General features: G+C 47.1%; 2 protein-coding genes across 3 annotated transcripts; one reads left to right on the top strand and one right to left on the bottom strand.

Annotated features, from left to right (window-relative positions):
- Positions 1-4,757: 4,757 nt before the first annotated feature.
- Positions 4,758-6,661, top strand: LOC136489387 (CASP-like protein 4B3). Of its 2 annotated transcripts, XM_066486099.1 has the most exons (3): positions 4,766-5,554; positions 5,639-5,777; positions 5,955-6,652. In XM_066486099.1, exons 1-3 carry the CDS (start codon positions 5,295-5,297, stop codon positions 6,144-6,146), a joined length of 591 nt encoding a protein of 196 aa, XP_066342196.1. In that variant the 5' UTR covers positions 4,766-5,294; the 3' UTR covers positions 6,147-6,652. The 2 variants fall into 2 exon arrangements, with proteins under 2 accessions (XP_066342156.1, XP_066342196.1); XM_066486059.1 differs by having other exon boundaries at positions 4,758-5,554; positions 5,639-6,661.
- Positions 6,354-22,862, bottom strand: LOC136489533 (SCAR-like protein 1). The gene is given in 27 exon segments (XM_066486160.1): positions 6,354-6,712; positions 6,817-6,936; positions 7,034-7,120; positions 7,204-8,810; positions 8,813-8,930; positions 8,932-9,333; positions 9,335-9,623; positions 9,625-10,169; positions 10,171-10,235; positions 10,238-10,310; positions 10,312-10,356; positions 10,358-10,486; positions 10,488-10,634; positions 10,636-11,180; positions 11,298-11,337; positions 11,340-11,510; positions 11,512-11,687; positions 11,819-11,933; positions 11,935-12,378; positions 12,380-12,520; positions 12,522-12,936; positions 13,081-13,142; positions 13,635-13,761; positions 13,839-13,852; positions 13,854-13,963; positions 14,055-14,218; positions 22,546-22,862. Coding segments are annotated over 27 exon segments (6,357 nt in total). The 5' UTR covers positions 22,704-22,862; the 3' UTR covers positions 6,354-6,664.
- Positions 22,863-23,512: the final 650 nt, after the last annotated feature.

The following is a 23,512-nucleotide window of genomic DNA, read 5'->3' as shown; positions in this document are numbered from 1 at the left end:
TCATTTTGTTAGAGAGTGGGTAGCTCAAAAACTGCTCGACATTCGGTGGATTCATTCTGAGGATCAACTAGTAGATGGTTTTACTAAACCAATTGTTGCAGCCAAGATTGACAAGTTCAGAACCAATCTCAACCTAGTGGCCAGCTGAGATTGAGTAGGGGTGTTAAGAGATAACGTTGTCTAGGTTCATTGTATAGGATGATAGGCGCAATGCTCAGGGCTGTTGAGTAGGCGCCGATGGTTGTGCATGTGTGCATGCAGTAGAGTAGATCCTATCACAAGTTTGTTATAATAATGATCTTGTTGTGTAAGCCACGCAGGGAGCTGTTCCCTGCTCTATATAACATGAAACCGAGAGCCCAGGAAAGACGTCTCGTTCCACCTAGTTTTACACTAACCACGCTTGTCGTGAGGTACTGCCCTTCTCCGGCAACCGGACTATGAAATCCTTTGCTCTTGTTTGTGTTACTGTTACTGGTATGGTACGAGAGACGGCTTCATGTACCTCCCGTATTTCGGAACGTGCTTGACTGCTTCCATAGATATACATGGGCTTTAGGTTGACCGCGTGGACATTGGGCATGACATGTATGGGCTGATGGCCTTGGACACAGGCCCACGTAGCATAAACAACCAGGATCCTTCCTATAGTTCTCAAATCCCAACCGAGCATGACCATCTCTAAAAGCTACATCAACATTTTCTTTTAGAGGAATATTTGCCTTTCAAGTGATATTCCATAGTGATCGTCTTTCATCGGTGATGTACAGGGTGATTGGTAATCACATAACGTGTGTTTAGTATGGTGGATATTCCAAGGTGGACAGTGATGACAGTCCATGGATGAGTAGCGTTTGGTTGACGGTCGACTTGGATAGGGACATGCACTAGAGAAGAATTTTCTCTATATATAAATAATAAATGTTAGATAAACTCGTCCATAAAAATCTGTTGGACAAGCTTGTCTATGTTTTCTACTCTCCTTTCCAAATGGCAAGTCATTTTATTTTTTCTAGATTCATTGCTTTTAATATAATGTATCTAGATATAATATATATCTAGATGTATATCAAGAGCAATAAGCAATCTATCTGGGAAAAGCCAAAATAAATTATAATTTGGAATGAAGGGAGTAATCTTTATCATTAGTAAATAAATTAAGGCTTATTAATATGTTATATTATTCTACTTAGTAATTATTATGGTAAGATTAATTCTGTGAGTGCTAATATGTTGATTAATGCATGTTTTGTGTGCCAAATAGAGTAGTAGTGGTGCTAATTAACATATTCTATTTTAAATTAGTAATTATCGTGACAAAATTTGTGTTAGTGCATATGGGACATAGCAATCACCCAAGAAAAAAAAATCATGTGAGAAATAAAAAAAACTAAGCACACATGTAGTGTGCTCGCAGGAATATCTATCTATCTAATCTAATCAAATCTAATCTAATTAGTTTAAAGAGAAACTTGCCGCCTGGTGCTTTCCGTATCCGGAAATCGGCATATGAACAGGTTTGATCTCCCTTTGTGTAATCGGTATGGTACAAAAACAGGGTTTCATTGTTTTTAAAAAAAGTTTCATATAACTCCCGTAATCCTTGAAGAGCACCTTAATTTTGTCGATGTATCTTTTTTCTCCAAAGCGGGCTGAAGGCCTTGGATGCTAAGAAACAGGCCCACATGTCCTAAGGCCAGTGTCAATGAAGAGTTTCATTATGTTGTTTTAAGACTGCCACGTCATGTAGAATGAAATGTAACTTGGATGAAACATCTACTCTCAATGCAAAATTTCATTCCATGGTTTCATATACATTTAATTCTAAGACTCATAGAGAGCTGGTAATCGTGCGAGAGAGTTTCATCCCTATGAAACTCATTTCTTCTCTCTCTTCATTAAAACATTGCCATGTCATAAAAATACATATATAACATGTTATTAAATACAAATATAACTCTCGTGAAACTCCCACTAAAACTGGCCTAATAAAAGTAACAAGCCGTGTGGATCCTGCACTTCTCTCGTGAAGGTGAAGCGCACCGTCTTATCAGTGTGTGTGCGCCTTTTTTTCTTTGTATTTTGATTTGATATAAACGCGCGTGCCTTTTTTCTGTTAATAAATGCGTGTGCCTTTTTTTTCGGTTAATAAACGCGTGCGCCAAATTGATATGTCCAACAAAAAAAAGAGAGCAAAAGATGTGCAAGCAGAAGCTGGAGTTTGCAGCAGATTCAAAAAAAAATACATGCCGGAGATTTTTTAAAAAATATATAAAGGGGTGGGGGGGTGGGGACCTAAGCACATGCCGGTGTTTTTAAAAAAAATAAAAATGGGGGGAAAAAGCTAAGCACATGCTGGAGATCTTTTAAAAAAATAAAAAATGGGGGGAAAAACCTAAGCACACATGTTGTGTGCTCTCGTCAGAACCTGAAGGTACGGACATGAAACCATCAGAACCAAGGTACGGACATGAAACCAATTATATCATCCATCCATTCCATACAATTTTGATTAGTGCTAACCACGCTTTCCGCACAGTACTCCTTTAATCGGGAAGGCGGGAGCTGACTTATGAACCCAGAAGGTGAGACATGAAACCAATTATTTCATAGGTTTCACAGGTATGTTGCAAGCGTTTTATATGGATGTTACAAAATAGATCGTGATATTGCACATTTTGCAATAGTTATACACGTATGTTGGAAGCGTCCGTTCCAAATGTTTCATCTGTTTTTTCAGACGTATTTTGCAAGTGTGCTTATTTGGATATTACATATGTTGCAAGAGTATGTTTGAAATCTTTCAGCTGTTTCTGTCTTATGTTGTAATAAGTGCTTTCATGTTGTAAGTTGCAAGTGTTTTATCTGAATGTTGCATATGTTTCACACATATGTTGCAAGTGTATGTTTTAAATGTTTCATCTGCTTCAGATGCATGTTGCATTCAAGTGTTTCATGTTACAAGTGTTTTGTGCTTCAAATGTATGTTTAGATAGTCATGGGGGCACGGCCCGAGCGCTGGGGAAAGAGGCGCGACAAGCTGGGGGCCGACGGATGGGGCGTGCGGCGCGCCTAGGGTCCTACGGACGGGGCATGCTCGTCCTCATCCCGGCTCCCAGGTCCCGCCCGCGCGGAGACAGAGGAGGGGGTCAGGGTGAAGGAGCGGTGGGCGCGGGGCGGGGCGAGACTTACCGGGGCGGGGTATGCGTGCGTGGCGGGACGAGGCAGCCGGGGAAGGACTACAGTGATACAGTGAGGGTGCGGCGCGTTTCTGCTGGACCGTTCGGTTCCTATCCCATCGAACGTTCGTGCGGCATCAATTCCCCTCGTGAGAAGGTGAAAGCACCTGTGTGTGCGTGTGCCTAATGGCTAATGATCCTGCACTTCCCTCGGGCAGTAGTATCACACTGTAATGATCCCATTAATCCGATGATGGATAACCGGTGCGGGACATGGCCCCGTTCGGCTTGCTGAAACTTGGCTGAAACTGGCCGAAAACACTGTTCTGGCTGAATTATTGTGAGAGAAAAATACTGTTTCGGCTGAAAAAACAAGCCGAACAAGCCGGTTTCTGGAAAAGCCGAACGGGGCCTATTCTCAAGATGTGAAACAGAAGCTATGGTCTATGGATCGTGCCTGATCGTCCTCTGAGCGTTGGAGTTTGCAGCAGATTCAGAGATGACTCGGGTGGAGCTGGAGACTGATGCATTATTGGTGGCACGTTCGGTACTTGGGTGGCCTTTGTTAGTTCAGAATTTGGCATAAGCTCCGATCGGCTCACTATTGGAGGAGGTTAAATTTCATATGTTTGTAAATTCCATTTTTTTTTCAAAATAAATTGTACGAACACATATGCTCAGTGCTCATAGCATACATGTTCTGTATGGTTCTCTTCTGATGCAGGCCCCCACTGGCCAATGCCGAGACGATACAAAGCTTCTTTGTTTGGTTACTTGTATTGCTCTAACTCGGCTATATCGGGCTATTGATTGGTTGCATAAACTTCTGATCCATTTCAGAGACAACACATAAGCCGAAAGCAGCCAAGCTGCATCGCGCTAGTCATGCCCACGAGAAATGGATTACAGTCTCGTTTTTACGGAGCCAGGCGATGCGAGAATCTTGTATGAGCTCAGCCTGCCCCAAGTCGACATCCCCGTTCGCTTGTCTTAAAAATAGTTTGTTCGGCTTCTTTTTTCAGCCGGAACAGTGTTTTTCTCTCACAACAATTCAGCCGGCCAGTTTCAGCCAAGTTTCAGACCAGCGAACGGGCCACAAACATTCAAATAATACTTTTGTGCATCCCATGGGCCAGCTTGACCCATATCATATAAGAGCAAGAAAACAGGTTCTAACTCTATGAATGCACGCATGTAATAAGTCTATCTCTCGAGCGTCAATAAAAAATTCAGTCAATAGATCTTGAAATTGACAAAGTCACCTCGAATCGCCTCGCTATATGGACGAGTACACATTGTTTACCCCTATAAGAAAAGTATCATCAAATCCTAAAATGAGCCCACAAAAAATACAAACATCACTTCATGTTTAGAATTCCGTAGCGCATAAAAAACTACCAGAGGTTATTTAGAAGAAAAATCATTATTAAAAAAGCTAAGCACACATGTAGTGTGCTCTCGTTCAACCTGAAGAATCTGGGAAGACGCAGACAGGAGACCAATCATCATTCAGTTCAATACAATTCCGTATAGGTAAGATAGCTAACCACGCTTGCCGCGCGGTGCTACCCGTCTCCAGGAACCGGGTTATGAACTGTTTTGCTCTTGTTTGCGTAACCGGTGTGGTACAACTGTACAAGAGAAGGTCGAAGTATTTTTTTTCCCAAAGTACAAGAGTATATATTGTGTAAATATACGCGCGAGCGCATGCTTCCATGGACACATGGGCTTTAAGATGACAGGCCTATTATACGGCCCATGTCGCATAACAACCAGCCGACCCGAGTAACACTCGACGGGCCCGCACGCACCAGCAAGTCCAGCACCACAGCTCCCCCTATCGCGGACGCGGCCGGCCGAAAAAACGTCGGCGTCGGCGTCACCGTCACGGCCCGTGCCCGTGCAGGCCCGTCGTCACACTCAATACATCTCCTCCCCTGAGGCCCTGACCCTCACCCGCCTATATTTCGACAACCACGTCGGTTTCGCCGGCTCTGCCTCGTCGTGACGTCCACCTAGTCTCCGTTCGCGTGTCCGGCCGAGGAGGAAAGCAACTAGCCAGCCAGTCACCACACGCGCCCGCGCGCGCCGGCGCCACCCGATTGAGATCCGCCTATGTCGGAGTCCGGCAAGGCCGACGCGCGGCCGAGTGTCGCGCCGGCGCCGGCCGCAGCCGATGGCGACGCCGGGGCCGGGCCGGCTGACTCTGGCGGCGTAAGGTCCATGGTGGAGCGGTGGAAGATGGACGGCGCGCCGGCGCGGGCGCGGCTGCTGCTCCGGGCCCTGGCGTGGCTCTTCTCCCTCCTCGCCCTCGTCGTCATGGCGTCCAACCAGCACGGCGGTAGCCAGGATTTCCGCAAGTACCCTGAGTACAAGTCAGTACGCTAACCAAACCATTCTCGATCAACCATTGCAACAATCCATGGTACCGATCGAGTGCTGAGTTTCCGAGCGTGCAGCTACTGCCTGGGCATCTCGATCGTGGCGTGGCTGTACGCCACGGCGCAGGTCCTGCGCGACGTCCACCGCCTCAGCTCCGGGCGGGACCTCATCGCGCCGAGGAAGGCGTCGGCCGTCGTCGACTTCGCCGGAGACCAGGTTGGGTTCGTCCGGTGCGCCGTGCGCGTGTGCCCGCGCGTCGCGGGGATCGCAACGATCCGATCCAACCACCGATGCCCAACCTGGCAGCGTCGTGTCGCCAACCGCCGGCGATTACTATACGCTTCTTATCTGTCTCGCTTTTTTCTGACGAAAAAACCGGGAACCTTGGTGCAGGTCGTCGCTTACTTCTTGATATCGGCGATGTCCGCGGCGGCGCCGGTGACGGACTACATGCGCCAGGCGGCGGACAACCTGTTCACCGACTCGGCGGCGGCGGCAATCAGCATGGCCTTCTTCGCGTTCGTGGCCATCGGCCTCTCTGCTCTCGTCTCCGGGTACCACCTCTCCATGGAGGCTCTTGTATAGCCTGTAAATCACAACTCTCCATCTCATGTGTCACGTTACCCAACCTCAACATTGTGCATATAATATTGCCTCCAATTGTTAGTTGACCATTTTTTTTCTCTGTGATCAACAAATTAGTCAAAGTGGGTGTATTGGATTTCATATTTTTGCAACTCAAGGTCTGCTATGCTGTGTGGAATCGATGCCTGCTATGCTGTGTGGAATCGATGACGCAATTATCTCCCCTTTTTCAGAAGATGAAATAATTGTTTACTTGTTATAACTACTGATGCATGCTATCCTAGGATCATGCCAACCGCAACAGCCTTTGCTGCTGTGGGAGAGGCAGGCCGGTATACAAACAATCGGTCGAAAGAATACAGAAAGAAAAATGAAAGAAGGATTATGGGCGTATACTATACACAAGACTAGCATTATATTACTAACAAAAACGATGACATGGCTGTCCATCCCCAACCTGTCCCCAATTGGTATCTTTCTGCCATGGGAAGAAACACCAAGAGGGCAAAAGGTGGGCATTATGTATCACTCCAACTATCTGCGTCTTCATCGTCACTTCCCACTGCCTGTTCCATATGATGAACAACAGAGATCGGCAAAAGGCCAACATTAACATCAAAATGGAAGCTAACTTGTCGCGAATGAAGCTGAAGTTATGCGCAGAGAGAACCTGTCGGATGGCATTTGCCTTTTCTATGATAGCGGCAACCTTTAAGTTTCTAGTACTGGTTCTAGCAGGGGATCTCATGGCTGTTGGCTTAGCTGGAGCAACTGGTTTCAAGCTGAAGGTCTGATCGGAAAGCAAACAGCAAACAAGTTAGAGAGAATGCACATATATTTGAGTTTTAGTTTTGTTTCTCGATGGAGAAAGCATTTTATTTGCCAACCTTGTTTCTTATCTGTTCTATCAACATGTTTCTCTCATTAGGCTTCGGCTTGTCAGTTGATGGTGCAAGCTCTGAAACTTTTCTCATCTGCAAAAATATAGATGGCTTAAGGTTAATACAGGGACCATAGCTACGACACAGAAAAAATATATCAGGATGAACGCAAATACCGAGCTTCTATCATGAGCAGCAACAGCATCAACGAGTGGATTCCTTGGGATGTTTTTTATTGAAATAGGCTTCCTGATCAAATGATTGTCGGCGATATTTGGCTCAAATTGGCTCTCTTCTACTAAAATACCATATTTAGGATGAAGCATCTGAGGTCCAACAGTCCATCCCATCACAGGTGGCAGCTCAGCATGCGCATAGCAACCTTCATCAAGGCCAGTGACCAACTCACTTTTATCACCAGGCCATTCCAGGCCATCTATATTTTTGCTGGCCTGGTTTCTGTTTTCCCTCTCTAAATTATATTCATCATGTGGATAATCTTGAGGTGCCATTGGTTCTAAGCTGCGCAATGGGCCTCCTGGTTGATCGTCCTCGGAGCTCCCAACATTATGTTCTTGTAAAAGTTGACTCTCTTGGACATTCCCTTTCAACAGCGTGCCTGGTGCAGAATGTTTTGCTGTGTCTGAAGGTGCCTCGCTTGTACCAGACTGATGCTTAACACTGTCCTCTGATGCATTTGTAATATGCTCTTCATGGTCTGAAGTCTCTGAGGATGATTCGCCATGCTGATGTTGCTGGTAACACCTATTTTCAGAAACATGTCCTTTTGTTAGGGTGCTTTCCATGCTGCCAACAGCATCCATTGACTTATCATCTCCAGATGCAGCTCCATGTGTTTGGCTGGGATGCTCACTATTTTCTCTAGTATCTGGTTGAGGGTCCTGCAGTTCATATGCAGGTAATGGAAACAGAGGTTCTGGTGAGTATAAAGCTGTTCCATCTGTCATTACAGAATCATCCAGATGTTCCTCATCTGCTGTTGTTGATGTGACCCCAGCATCCAGGTGTTCCTCAACTCCTGTTGCTGATGCTGAAATATGTCCCTCTTGCTTAATGTCCTCTGAAGCCTCTAAGGATGGCCTGTGTTCAGTCCTTGCAACATCAGTTACTGCAACCCTGGTCGATAATCTTCCAAAATCTACATTTTGATCATTATGATATATCAAGGAACTCTCACATTTATCTTTGATTTCTTGAGAGGGTACTGGTTCTATAGATCTATCCGTTGGATCAAGCAAACCTAGCCTAATATCCATCTCTTGGCTTGATATATGCAAAACAGGATCTATTACCCTCGCAGGCTCAGTCATACAGCCTTTTCTACTCAGAAGTCCTAGACGAGGCTTCCCAAGCCTCCACTGGAGAGGAGGGAGAGGGGGTGGTGCTTGAGGAACTTTGTAGGAATCATTTTGAAATTGTACAGTGGGTGGCAGACCAGGAGACAACTGATACGTCTCCTCACTGCTAGGCATGGCAGAAATACAAGTCAACACTGTTGTGTCAGCTAGTACTGGTATATTTGAAGAACATGGTGCACTCTGGGAATCAAATTCAGTTGAGCAATCAGATTCCTTCACTGCTTGTGGAGCAACTCGAAAGTCTAATTCAGGGGGTGCATGAGTTTCCTGCTCTAGCTCCCCAGGAAGAAGGTTTGGTTGAGCATCTACAGATTCATCAATCTTATCTTTAATAACCAAACATGGAGTGACTTCAGAATCACGATCATCCGAGACATGGTCTTCTGATTTAAGATCCACTAAGTGGAACTGCTCAAAGGAGGGCGATCTAATTCATGTATATCCTCATCAGTTGAACATGGAGCGATTTGAGCATCATGTCCTTGTGGAACACAAACTTTTGATTCCCGATCCTGTTCATCAGCCATTGCTCAAAGGAGGACCATCCAGTTCGTCGATCTTCTCATCATGCAAAGGAAATGGAACGATTTGAGAATCATGTTCACCTGAGGTGCAGCATTCTGACTTCTGTTCTGCTTGAAAAGAAGTCCTCAAAGAATGATGGAATGATTGGAGGATCATGTTCATTCTGACTTCTAGATTGTCCTTAGTGTCATCAACTGAAGGTGATGGAATGATTGGAGGATCAACTTCAAATCCACCAAAGGCACAAACTTCTGCCCCCTGGACTAGAACAGGTTTGCACAAAGGAAGGGCCTCATTCTTCTCACTAGTTGAACAGTGTGGAACATCTTGGTTATCGTATTCATCCAAGGCACAGGCATGGACCTCTGGTTCCACTGGTACAGCGACATCCAGTCCATCTATGTTTTTCATTAATAGAAGAATGTGGAACAAGGCCGGCACGGATTTCTAGCTCTTGTTTCACTTCAACAATGTCGTTGCTTAAAGGAAAGCAGCATTCTTCACTAGTCTTCTCCTTATGCAGCAAAGGGGAACTACTACGAGAATCAACTCCAGACAAGCCATGCAGTTCCTGCTGTAAATCCACTGGAACAGAGATAATATTTAATTCAGGACTTCTGTTATCATAGGAAAACTCAGGATATTTTAAATGGGAATCTACTCCTGGTGTCTTGCCCTTGTCCTTGAGATCTTTTACCAGAAACAGTCATTGATGTAGTGCCTTGTCTATCCACAGCACATGAACATTCAACACACTCAGAACAGAACTTAGAATGAACACAGGCTTCCTGATCTAACTTCACTGGCAAGGCAGAGTTATAACATGGAAAATCTGACTCTCTGACCAGAAAAGCATTTGGATTTTTGTTAGAATCTGAGGCTGGTTCACTGTGAGAACAGTCAGTGACAGATGAAAAATCTATCTCATGATATTCATGGAAGAAGGATCTGAAATCATCTTCAGTCATAATTACTGATGGTAATGGCGCTTCATCAGGTGGAGTTGCAGGTTCCCAAAGGGCATCAGCAGTTATTCCCATATTGTCATGTTGTATTAGAAGTTCTGAAAGGAAATCCTCTTCTTCAGGGAAACATGGTTGGCAATTCATACTGGAAGATGGATCAATTTGAGTATGGCTCATCAAGTAGGCAGGATCCAGGAACGGGTTTGTACTACTAGAATCTTGAGCGTGCATCCCCCACACCAAATCTTGATCAGCATCCACTGGTTGCTTTCCCAACTGTGTTACTATTCAGGGTTACTGCACCATCCTTGTTCAAATCGCAGAGAAGAGAGATCTTCAGCAGTTATGACTGGCCTCTTCTAGTAATTCCTCTTGATAATCAGATTCTACTAGAAATTGTGTACCATCATCCCTGTCCACTACATTTTTCACTTGTAGTCTCTACAATAAGAGGAGGGAATATTGTCTGTCTGCAACATACTCTTCTTAGAGATATCTTCTCTTGAGTCATCTACTGCCCCAAGATTTCTGTGAATAGCTTCCATTGTTTCCAAATCTTCCCTGGAAGGAGACTGTAGTTGCAAATCCAGGCCTAGTGGCTTCTTCAGTTGAACTTGTAGCCAGAACCTCTGCCTTTTCAGGATGTATGTTAGCATCAATGAACTCTTTGGGAGGTACCACATCATTTGCTAATCCACTAGTAGTTGATTCTTCTGCAACCGCAAATTCACCAACCTCCTGGAATTTCTTCCATTTCAGTCAATTCATGTTGTTCTACAAAGGATCTACTAGTAGTTGATTCTTCTGCAACCGCAAATTCAGCAACCTCTGGAATTTCTTCCGTTCCAGTCAATTCATGTTGTTCTACAAAGGAACTACTGGTGTTAGGTAGAAAGGAAGTACTAGGGGCTAGAGGGACACCAATCTCTAGTGCTTTAGTATCATCGCTAAATGCACAGGACGTGGGTGCAAGTGTCTCTCCTACATGAGATTCTGTCTCCTCTTGAGAAGCTAATACACCTGAAACGACTCCTGGAAGCTTTTGAGCATCAGTAAAATCCCTGGCCATGGCACATGCTTGCATAGAATCATCCTTGCATGTGTTGAGGCTAGTTGGACAAGTCCTTTGTTCAAGCACAACAATTTGATTGTCCTCTGCAACATGCTTATTGAAAGTAGTTGATAGGCCATCATCTAGTAAAGAGTGCATGTCTTCAGTAATCCAATCATCATATGATTCATACAGTACATTATTGTGGATGCTTGAATGTTTCTGTGCAATTCCTGCATAAACAGAACACCCATCCAAATAAACATTCAAAATGCCTATCAAGTGAGGCATGCGACTTATAGCATTTTTTGAAGCATTAAGGAAAAACATAAAGAATAATATCGACATACCATCTTGACACTCGTGGATGCCATCAGTATCCAAACCTGTTGCGGCGTATCTGCAATTTTACGAATTGTAACATTGTCCACTTCTACATCATTCATCCACATAACATGATCCTTATCTGGCAGCGATGCAAGTTTGCTAGGTGAACTTCCTGATTCTAGAGATCTGCCTTCTTCCAATTCTTTCTTCAACTCCTGCATTTCCTCTTGGTTCGGGTTTGGTAGGGTGGAGAGACAAATCATCAGCAATCCCAGAACTGATTTTATCTTCGTCTTCTGAAACATCATTAGGTTTGCTCAATACCATAGAAATATCATCTAGTACAACATCCTGGACATGCTCCACTGGATGACGTACTTTATCGGTGTAATTGTTGCAGCCGATAACCATATCTAACCAGACAAGACAATAACTATGTTAGTAAACAAAAAATAGAGGTAAAGCAAAAACAAGAAAGTTATATTTACTGTAACAAATGAGAATGTATTTTATCGAAAGACTTGCTACTTCAAGTAACAATTACCATCCAAGTTGCTAGATGTATCAGGTGACTGTTTATCAGAATTGTGGATAGCAGCAGCATGATCATCACTCATAGAGTGAAAAGCTTCCTCCTTGTGCTGTAGACAACTAACTGAGACCATCATTGTTTTGTGCATCGCCATTTTCAGAAACTACACTAGATGATGAGCTCACGTCCATTAGATCCACATCATTAGAAGGCTCTTCGTCTTTGGGCCAGTCAACACCATTCAATTGTCTGCCAGATTGTGAACCAGAGTTTGGACCATTAGTGGCTGACACTGTGGGAGCAGAATCACTTGAAAGTGGCAAGTCCATACAGGTTAGTTCTCCACCACTGCTTGAATTGTCCAACCCTGGTGACGAGTCTATTGCAGGACCTACTTCTGGAGGTTCTGCATACAATGCATTTTCACCTTCCTTGTTGTGACGGTTCAATTCAACCAGTTCAACACTGGCACTGGGATCACATTCAGTTTGCATTCCAGGATCTTCTTCGTCTTCAGAGTCCATATCATTACAAGCATCGATGAAGTTGTCTTGATCACTCACAATGTCATCAGGCCCTGCGGCCATCAATATCTTTCTGATCAGCAGGAACCCCAGCCAATAGGGGTTTCTCTTCACATGTCAAATGTGATCTGTTATTACTTTCTCTAACATCCAAGTTTGGACAGTCCTGCAGCTTTTCTGAGCCATGGACCTATGCCATCTTGTTGTAAAGGTTCATGTTGTTTCCCCAGAATTCGTTTATCCCCTAGCTCCAAGTAAGCTGACCCATCGGTAGGTTCAGATTTAGTCTCCACGGCATCAGATTCGTTTACTGGAACAACTTTTGTCAGATCCAATTTATCAGAAGATTGAAGGGCACCAAAATTGTCCATTTCTCCAAAAGGAGATGCAGTTTCACTTGAGTCAGTTGATCTAAATTTCACATGGTAATGCCTCGCCGAATATCTGGAGATGATTTTTTGCTGCGATGAAATTACTTCTTGCAGATGCTCCCGCCAGATTCTGCTAGTAGTTTTATGATCAGGAGTCTGTGGTTGCCTGGATTTCAACTTTGTTGTCCTAGGTGGAACTTTCCTAGAACTTCGATCCTTGGGGGTAATGTGAGGCCTGCAGGTTTTTGCACAAAAGTAATGTATCATAACATGGAAAAATTCAGTCTAAAATCATATCAGCTAAGACTTGTGGAAACTGGTTGTTTTGGATGAATCTAATGCTCACTAGTCATGCCCAAGAAAATGGCACCAAACTTACTCAGAGTTTGCAGTGAGTAATGATTCAAGAGTTGCCCCTTTCCTCCAACGCATGGCCTTCTTCTGAATAAACAACAAAGAAAGGTAAATAAGTTTTTGATTAAGAGCATTGTTCTCTCTGGAAACTATGAGGCCTCAAAGAACTGGTTGCATCCGGATCTACATAATGACATACTAGCAGAACAGGCACTTACTTGAGGGAAAAGGCCAGGTTCCAGTTTAAAAAACCACAAGGCAATATGAGATGACAGCTTCTTAGCTATTACCAATAAATCCCAAAATCTATCATCATCCTAATTTAACGTCTAATCCCACATACAATTTAATTAGCTTGACTATTATCCCCAATGTACACATTGATCCTCTTTTGGCAAGATCAATTAATTTAAAGGAAAACAATGCCAAGTCAACATAGTCACCATAATATGCAATCAGCTTCACAGGTTCTTTTTGTGAACAAAATAATCAAGAAGGCAAAGTCGCCAAGAAGTGGAAAACAATAATTGGCGAGTTAGTTTAGTAAAATATTGGCAAGATTTGACTTTTTTTACTTACCTTAATTCTAAGAGGTTTCTTTTCGATTAAAACATCCATTTCTATCATGTTGGAGGCATGTTCCGTCTTGAAGAAAGAGGGGTCTGAATATCGTTTTAAGGAGGCTCCAGCACCAGCAACATCAAACCTGAAGAATAATCCTTGAGTGTAATTGCAGAAAACATTTAAATAGTAAATGTTCACAAAAGACAACATCTACAGTACTTATCCAACGTGAAACAATTGTGGTGGGCCACGGCATTCTTCATATGAATCCATAATGAAACGAGGCATATCTCCTTGTGTGATCACATTCTGATTAAGTTGAAGATTAGCATGCCACTCAATTCCTACAAGACAATGTGGAGAGATTTTAAAAAAGATAAAAGCAATCCAAGATAAATTAGAAAGGAGGTACGCAGAGCTTTTTTTTCGGCTAACCATCATCATGAGGGTAATTTGAGTGCTCAGTCTGAGATATAATAGCCTTTTCAACTGCTGGAAATTCTGCCTCTAATTGCTGCAACCGGAGCATTAAACCATGTCCTCTAGAAGCAGTAGCCATAACCTCTTCGTGAAGGTCATGAAAAATTTCAGCTGCAAACCTGTTGCACATGTAATTCAGTATGAATGAGAAGCCAACTGTAAAACTGCATGTTCACTATTATGAGACGAGTGAGAAAGTATCAGAGATTAACAACTAAACTCCTATATTTTAAACAAGTTGACTACTTGGCTTGAGACTTTATCCAATACTTCTCTTAAGATGAAAACTTATCTAACGAGAATAGTTGGACTTTCATGTACACTGGTACTAACTAAAAAATAACATACAGAATTATTTTTTTAAAAAATACTGTGATTTTGCAACAACATTGAACTTGACTAGTTGAGGCCTTGTTTAGTTGGGTGAAGTTTGTGATTTTGGCTACTGTAGCACTTTCGTTTTTATTTGGCAATTAGTATTCAATCATGGACTAATTAGGCTCAAAACGTTCGTCTCGCGATTTCCAACCAAACTATACAATTAGTTTTTTTTCGTCTACATTTAATGCTCCATGCACGTATCGCAAGATTCGATGTGATGGCTACTGTAGCACTTTTTGGGAAAAGTTTTTGGAACTAAACATGGCCTGAGCAAATGGGAACAGTAGCTGATGCAAAGATGTTCTGACAGACAAAACAGTAGTACCACCAACTCCTCAACAACTAAATATGATTTTTTTTAATTAAAATGCTGAAGTTGAGCCAAAAATAGAACAAATATTCATCAGTAAAATTACACCAAGCCAGTAGTTTGAATGACACATCTAGTTAGTTAACAAAAAGGGAAGTGCCAGGCCACCATTATAGTCTTTTTTAAATAAGAAAATACACGGAGTAAGCAGTAAAGTTTGGTTCAAACCGAACAACAACAAAAGGTCGAGAAAACAGCAACCATAGTGCAAATTCTTCTAATCGCCCTCAAATTACCCCAATTTTTAATGTGCAGACCAAAAGGCTAGCAAAGTTCAGAGCTCTAATGGCAATGCACTCCTTCCACATACATTGCAAGCACTCTCATTGGATCAAGAAGTACTCCCTTTGCTCCAAATTGTAAGACGTTTTGGCTTTTCTAATACATTGCTTTTACTATGTATCTAGACATAGTGTAAGTGCATAGCAAAAGATATGTATCTAGAAAAGCCAAAACATCTTACAATTTGGAATGGAGTATTTCTTTGCAGCTATGAGATTCACAACGCAATGCCCTTAGGTATTTCGCCAGTAGGAAACCCCAATGGTTATGCAAATTCTCCTTCAACAGACCCAACAAAGGTCAAATACTCTGATGAAGCCCTGATTATTGGCTGCAGAGATAGATAGATGTGACTAAGTAAGGTCAAATACTTCACATTCTGCAGCGTCTTTCCACTTCAACCCATGTGCGCAAGTCAGCTGATATTATATACCTATATAAAACGCAACAGATTTGACTTGCACAGCGAAATAGAAATATGCACTCCAAAGTCTAATCTCATCACTCGTGTTATGGTCAACTACTAGGCGAGACGTGACAGACAAAAAAAATCTTTTGAAACACCTCAAATTCTTGCAACAAAGACACCAGACAGTGTAATTCCCACATTCACCCATCTCAGCAACCCTAGAATGGAGGCAAAATCGATTCGCAGACCCAGTTTGTGCAGAAATTCAAATGGCACTCCCTTAAAATTATCTCTAGAAAAATCCAACACCGAGGGTCCGCTAAAAAAAGTCGAACCATTGCCAGCGAAATGCAACTTGGAAAACAAAACGAAGAAGGTGAGTTCCTCGCCCAACTGAGGCCCTGCGGGGTGTACGACCCCGGATACCCACGGCCGACCACATGGACTGCGCCCCTAGGGGTGGCCCAGCCCACAAGAAGAAGCCTTGCGGGGCACGACTCTGCTCGGCGCCTTCCGCAAGATATCGGGAAGATATCCTGAAGATACTACGAGATCTGTTAGGATATGTATGATCCCAAGATTCATGTAATCAGTTATTACTTTCCGGTTATTTCTCAGATCTAACCGACTTGTAACCCTGCCTCCCGGACTATATAAGGCGTGCAAGGACCCCCTCTAAAATCACGGCATATCATACGATAGCTAATACAAACCAACAGACCACAGGAGTAAGGTATTACGTCATACTGACGGCCTGAACCTGTCTAACTCGTGTGTCTCTGTTGCCTTCTTGTTCTTGATCTCGCGCTCCCCTGCTGATCAATCTACCTTTGTGGAATACCCCTCGGAGGACTGCCGACGATATTCTGTCGACAGTTGGCGCGCCAGGTAGGGGTGTGCATGCAGTTTCCTTGTCGAACAAGATGGCTTTTTCCGCAGGCTCTTCGTTCAGACTGGGCATATTTTAACCGAGAACCGATAACCGAACCGAACCGAGCCGAACCGAACCGAACTTTCGGTTTTTCGGTCTTTCGGTTTCGGTTTCATGTTTCCAGTGTTTCGGTGTTCGGCTTCGGCGTCGGTTTGCAGGCGACGAAAACCGAACACCCGATCAAACCGAACTCTGTTGTAGCGCACCCTGCCGCTCGCAATCGCACGGCACCAGTCCTGGCCCAAGAAGGCCCATCACGTGAAGCTCCCAGAACCTGCAGCCAAAAAGGACTCCCGTGACCGTGTCCCTGTCTTGCCATCCCCCTCTCCTTTCCTTTTCCTTCATCCTTATCTCTTTCTCCTTCGTTCTTCTCTCGAGTCTCAAATCTCGATCTATCCGCTCATGCAACGCGGCCGTGCGTGTGAGCAGCGAGTGTGGAGTGCGGACGAGCTGCAAGCTTGTCGTCGTGGCCGCGCGTGGCGAGCTAGGCGGCGCGGCTGCGCGTGGCAGCCCCGGCGGCCAGCGCGGCAGATGGTGCAGGCACAGGGGGCGAGTGCGAGTTGAGCGCCCTGGGAGGCAGCGCGGCAAGATGCAAGTGCAGCGAAGATGGTCAGCGAGCACTGTTGGTCATCAAATCAGGCACCAACCCACTTTGAACTGCGATGGTGGCATGCGACACCCACACAGGTGTTAATTTTCATTGGTTCTTGGCTTGTTGGGGAGACGTGAGCAAGAGTCGATGGAGCGGATGAGTGACAGGGACATATGCTGAAGTTCGGGGGAAACCGAACACCGAGCCAATTAAACCGAAAACCGAACACGTCGGTTTCTGTTTTTGACGTCCACCGATCGGTTGTTGTTTTGCGCAAACCGAAGTTTTTCAACACCGAACAAACCGAACCGAATGATCGGTTTAAACCGATTGCCCACCCTGACTCTTCGTCCCTTCCGCAGCCCGGCCAGATCTTCACGGTCGGATCCATCTCGTGGGTCATCAACGCTGACGGAGTCGAAGAGCTCCTCGAGCCGGGGCAGATCGGTTCTGCGCCGGTCACCACCACACCTGCAACTGCAGATCCGATCTCGGAGCCGATTCCGAGGTCTCCCTCGGCGACGACTCGCCGTCCGCTTCCTCGCTACCAGAGGAGGCCGATCAACAACGACGATCTGATCGAATCTATCGATCGGGTCGGACTGAAGCTCGCTGATTGTCTCTCCGTCGCCGAATCGGCACTGGACACTCTGGTTCAGCGCCGACCACCCTCCGATCCAGATCTATCGGAGGCTGCTCAGGAAACTGCAGGGGCTACGGCCCTACCCTTCGGATTCTCCAACGCCGTTGCCGCTTACCAGCACGCCCTAAGGGGCAAACTCGCCGACCAGGTCGCCGTCTAGCTTCCGCCAGCCGTCAACATGCTACACTTAGGCCGGAGCCCCGGGGCGCACCTCCAGACCATCCCGGAAGAAACTCCGGGCACCGAGTCTCAGGGCTCTACGGAGACCCTCGCCGAAACCTTCTCCGATCAATTTCTCCTTCCACCCTTTTGGGGTGGTGCGATCTTCAACGTCAGCATCGACAACCCTCCTCGGAACGGCGAAACCGAGGAGCGCGTTGCTCGGGAGAACCGAAACGTCAACCGCGCGCAGCGGCGAGAAAACGAGGCAGCCATCGCGAGGGCCGAGGCTGCTCGGAATAATCGGCTTGACTCTCAGGGAAGACCGCTCCCACTCTACCGCGACCTTGACGAAGAATTCCTCCGTGTCGACGGCCACGACGTCTTCAAGACTCCAAACGCCAATTTGGCAGTAGCCGCCAACGAGCTCGATTCACCGATCAGCTGCGCCGAGGTCCAATCGTCGCCCAAGTCAAAGCCGTTTCGCCGACCAATCGCTACCTCTCCAGGGGGGACCCGGGGGGCATCGCGCCGAACACCATCGCCAACACGACCAGGAGGTCGAACAGGATGCTAGAGTACATCTTAGCAACCTTCGGGATGCGCGGCGGCGTATCGAGCAACGTCGCTTTGGTCGCCATGAAGACGAAGTGCGTCGCCGCCAGGATTACGAAAAGGAGTACCGCAACCCGAACTCAGCCCTCGAGCCTATCCTCGACCACAACGCCACACATGACGGTGTCGACAACCCTGAAGGGCCTTCGGCTTTCACAAGGGCACTCCGAACGCTTCGATGGCCCCGTGGTTTCAAGATCACCGGGGTCGAGCCCTACGAAGGAAGAATGAACTCAACTCAGTGGCTGCAGGCTTACGCCACTGCCTTCCGCGCCGCGGGAGGAGACACCAGCGTCATGTCAAATTATCTCCCCGTCATGCTCACGCCACCCGCCATGAGCTGGTTCACCAGCCTTGCGCCGGACTCCATCGGCTCATGGGAAGAGTTGAAGAAAGTCTTCACCGACAACTATATGGCCACGTGTACTCGACCCGGCACGAAGCATGATCTCAGCCGCATCAACCAGAAGTCATCCGAGCTCCTCCGCAGCTACATCCAGCGTTTCTCCGAGATGGGGAACTCTATCCCCAACATCACGGAAGCTGAAGTCATCACCGCCTTTATCCGAGGACTCCACCATCGCGAGCTTCGCTCCAAATTCAATCGTAAGCCGCCGATCGGTATCAGCGAAATGATAACTACCGCCAACCAGTACGCCGATGCAGAGGAAGCCGAGGTGCGCTTCAACGAGGATGCAGGCACTCAGCGACCACCTCACCGATACGACGATCGCCCCGACGACCGACGTCACAACGACCGCCGTCCCGACGACCGCAGCTATCATCGCGATAGCGGCCGTGAGCGAACAGGACACAGGCCTAGCCAAAATCGCCGCCGGCGGCCAGAACACATCTTCGCCGCCGTTAGTCAACCTCGCGCCAAGCGTAACTACGACGAGCAGTACCAAAAGATTCTCGATGGCCCGTGCCCTCTTCACAAGAACGTCAAACACAAGATGAAGGACTGCATTGGTCTGGCCAGGGAGTTCCAGGACAAGAGGCTCGATGACAACGCCAACGATGGAGCCGGAGGTCGCCGACCGCCTGGGAACAACAACAACGCCTTTCAAGACCACGATAAGGTGGTCGCCACCATCTTTGGGGGCCTCGCCTCCACTGAGAGTCGAAGGGAACGGAAGTTTGCCGCTCGACGAGTGCTCGTCGTCGCTTCAGAAGAAACTACCGCCGACCCCAGCTATCGCCCATGGTCCGAGGTCCCCATCACCTTCAGCAGGGCCGACCAGTGGGCAGACATACCATATACAGGGCGTTTCCCCCTCGTCCTCGACGCAACCGTCCAGAAGGTGCTCTTCAGAAAAGTCCTTGTTGATGGTGGCAGTGCTTTGAACCTACTCTTCGCCGGAGCCCTAAGGGAGTTGGGCCTCGCGATATCAGATCTCACACCCTCGGACTCCTCCTTCTGGGGTGTGGTACCTGGAAGGGCATCCAGACCACTTGGAGAGATCACCCTACCAGTACAATTCGGCATGGCAAGCAACTACCGCATCGAGCACATCAACTTCTACGTCGCCGACTTCGACACCGCCTACCACGCCATACTTGGCCGGCTAGCTCTGGCCAAATTCATGGCTGTACCACACTACGCGTATCTGGTGTTGAAGATGCCTTCGCCTGCAGGAGTCCTGGCTCTGCGGGCCAACCTTTCCGTTGCCTACGCCTGCGAGACAGAGAGTCTCGCTCTCGCTGAAGCCACCGACCTCTCCATCCAGATGGCTAGCGTGGTCGCCGAAGCCAAGACAGTACCCGCCGATGACATGGAGATTCCAGAGCTAGAGCTTCCCCGCGCCTCCGCCAAGTCCAAGGAAATCAAGGAGGTCGGCCTCGGCTTCGACGACGCCTCCAAGACCGTGAAGATTGAGGCTCACCTTGACCCCAAATAGGAAGGCGCGCTCGTCTCCTTCCTACGTGCCAACGCCGATGTGTTTGCTTGGAAACCTGCAGACATGCCAGGGGTACCACGGGAGAAGATCGAGCACTCCTTGAATGTGTCGCCGACCGCCAAACCGATCAAGCAGAAACTCCGCCGATTCGCGCTAGACAAGAAGGAGGCTATTAGGGTAGAAATAAAACAGCTCTTAGCTGCCGGGTTTATTAAAGAAGTGTATCATCCAGATTGGTTAGCAAACCCTGTTCTCGTTCGAAAAAAGAATAAAGAATGAAGAATGTGCGTTGATTATACTGATCTTAACAAACACTGCCCTAAAGACCCCTTCGGCTTGCCTCGGATAGACGAGGTTGTAAACTCTACCGCCGGCTGCGAACTACTCTCTTTCCTTGATTGTTACTCCGGCTATCATCAGATCTCCCTCAAGGAAGAAGATCAGATAAAAACGTCGTTCATTACACCTTTCGGTGCATACTGCTACAAAACTATGTCCTTCGGACTCAAGAACGCCGGGGCTACCTATCAAAGGGCCATTCAGATGTGCCTCGACCAGCAGATCGACCGCAACGTCGAAGCCTACATCGATGACGTGGTCGTCAAAACCAAGACAGCCGACAACCTTATCGCCGACCTCGAAGAAACCTTCGCCAATCTGAACAAGTACCGATGGAAGCTGAACCCTTCAAAGTGCATCTTTGGAGTTCCATCCGGTATACTGCTGGGCTACATCGTCAGTGCTCAAGGCATCGAGCCTAATCCTGACAAGGTCTCCGCCATCACCAATATGAAACGGCCAACATGTGTCAAGGATATACAAAAGCTTACAGGTTGTATGGCTGCTTTAAGCCGCTTCATATCACGCCTCGGCGAAAAAGGGCTACCTTTCTTCAAGCTCCTCAAGGCCTCCGAGCACTTTTCGTGGTCGGAGGAGGCAGACTCAGCTTTCGAGCAGCTCAAGTTGTTCTTAACAAAGCCGCCGATCATGACAACGCCAAGGCCAGATGAGACTGCTAATATACATCGCCGCCACTTCTCGCGTCGTGAGCACAGCTATCGTCGTCGAACGCGAGGAAGCCGGACACGCTTACAAGGTGCAACGTCCGGTCTACTTTATCAGTGAAGTACTTAATGAGCCAAAAACTCGTTATCCTCAGGTACAAAAGCTGTTATATGCAATTTTGATTACGTCGCGCAAGCTCCGACATTACTTCGAATACTACAAGATCGCCGTGGTCACTGAGTTCCCCTTGGGGGACATTCTTCGCAACAAAGAAGCCAATGGCCGCATCATTAAATAGGCTGTTGAGCTCGGCACCTATTCCATTGAATTCAGAAGTAGACCTACCATTAAGTCACAGGTGCTCGCTGACTTCGTCGCTGAATGGACCGAGATCCAAGAGCTCATCGCCGCTGCTTGCCCCGAACACTGGGTGATGTACTTCGACGGCGCCCTTAACATCAACGGTGCTGGTGCGGGTATTCTGTTCATTACGCCGACCAAGGATAAGCTACGTTATGTTCTTCGGATACACTTCCCGGTCTCCAACAATGCCGCGGAATACGAAGCATGTCTCCATGGTCTTCGTATAGCCGTCGAGCTCGGCATCAAATGCCTAATGGTGTACGGGGACTCCGCATTGGTTATCAACCAGCTCAACAAAGACTGATCCTGTTCCAGCGAGAAGATGGATGCTTACTGCGCTGAAATTAGAAAGCTTGAAGGAAAATTCTATGGTATCGAGTATCACCACGTGGTACGTGACCAAAATCAACTCGCCGATCACTTATCCAAGCTCGGTTCTTCTCGCGTCGCGATTCCACCGTGGGTTTTTATTCAAGATCTCTGACCGCCATCCATCAAAGAAGATAAGAAAGTTAAAGAAGTTCCCCTGCTGAGCAGTTGGAACTTGCACTGTACCCGCCATCAGATTGAGCGAATAAGCTGAGGAAGTCGCCCAAAATTTCGACCAAATAAGTAACCAAACTACACTGCACTGTACACAAACACCTCTCAAAACAAAACGAAAGGCAACCAGCACAAATCGGCTGCGACAGAACAAGCCTCAGATGAAGAAGAAGAAACCGAAATCACAAGCTACGTACAGGACCTATATAGAGCTTTAAACACAAAATCGGGAGAACAGGCAGCGCCACTCACTCCGCGAGATCCCCTAACTGGCGGAGCATGCCGACGAGGCCGGCCATGGCGACGCCCTCGAGGAGCGCCTCCGGGTCATCCTCCTCCCCGTCCCCGGGGGCCGCGTACATCTCCGGATCCGCCAGCCCATACTCGTTCCGTATCTGGTACCGTATCATCCCCGCCCGCCGAGAGCCTCCGCCTCACCAGCGCCGTCCTTCCTCCCCGCCCTCCCCCCTGCCCCCGTGCACCTCAGGACCCCGCCATTGGCGCGCGCGCCGCCCCGTAGAGCATCTGGTAGATTTCGCGGGGTGCGCTTAGCGCGTGAATTTTTCAGCGTGGCGATGGCGACTGGCGAAACGAGGAAGACGAGGCCCCGGAGTGAGGGTAACGAGATTTATACGGCTAGCACATTCTTTCACAGCGGCGTCACGGGCGGGCGAGGCGCTGACGACCGGGGCCCGCGCGCCCTCGTGCCCCGTGAAGATATTCTTGTCCACTAGTCCCGCGCGGGGCTCCGCCGGCTGCCAGGTGGGCCAGGACGCTGGGCCGTAGGTGGGGCCCCGTTGTTTATTGATAGTTGGAAATTATTAAGGGGTTAGATTGGGTGGTTTGGGTTTTGACGGTGAGGGGCCCAGCGTTGAACCGTGCTGAGCTGGCAGTAGATGGGGTTATTTATTTATTGTCTTGTGGACGAGTGGACGTAGACGGCTAGACGCCTCTTTGTTAGTCATCATCATTTCATTTGGGTTTCAGGCAGCTCTCGTCTAATCTCATCCGATATGGCAGCTAGCAAACTGCACCCAACAAGTGCGTTTGGTAAAGCTCCAGCAAAATAAAGCAGCCTGAGCAGCAGTAGTAGCCAAGGGGCAAGGGCAAGTCGAATTAATCAGAGTTCAAGTGAGGCGAGCTAGTAGCGGAGTGCACCCAGCATGTACGGAGCGCAACGTACTTGAGCACACCTTAATGCGCGTTAATTTTGGTGTTA

Source organism: Miscanthus floridulus, chromosome 1 (genome assembly GCF_019320115.1).
Source record: "Miscanthus floridulus cultivar M001 chromosome 1, ASM1932011v1, whole genome shotgun sequence".
NCBI lineage: Eukaryota > Viridiplantae > Streptophyta > Magnoliopsida > Poales > Poaceae > Miscanthus > Miscanthus floridulus.
The sequence above is the reverse complement of the archived record's forward strand: the minus strand, read 5'-3'. Positions and strand labels throughout refer to the sequence as shown.

What these genes read in the sequence shown, in the direction of transcription:
- LOC136489387 (XM_066486059.1), top strand. Translation starts at nt 5,295, where the DNA reads ATGTCGGAGTCCGGCAAGGCCGACGCGCGGCCGAGTGTCGCGCCGGCG. An exon ending in CGCAAGTACCCTGAGTACAA is followed by an intron (nt 5,555 to 5,638) that starts GTCAGTACGCTA and finishes CCGAGCGTGCAG; the next exon opens with CTACTGCCTGGGCATCTCGA.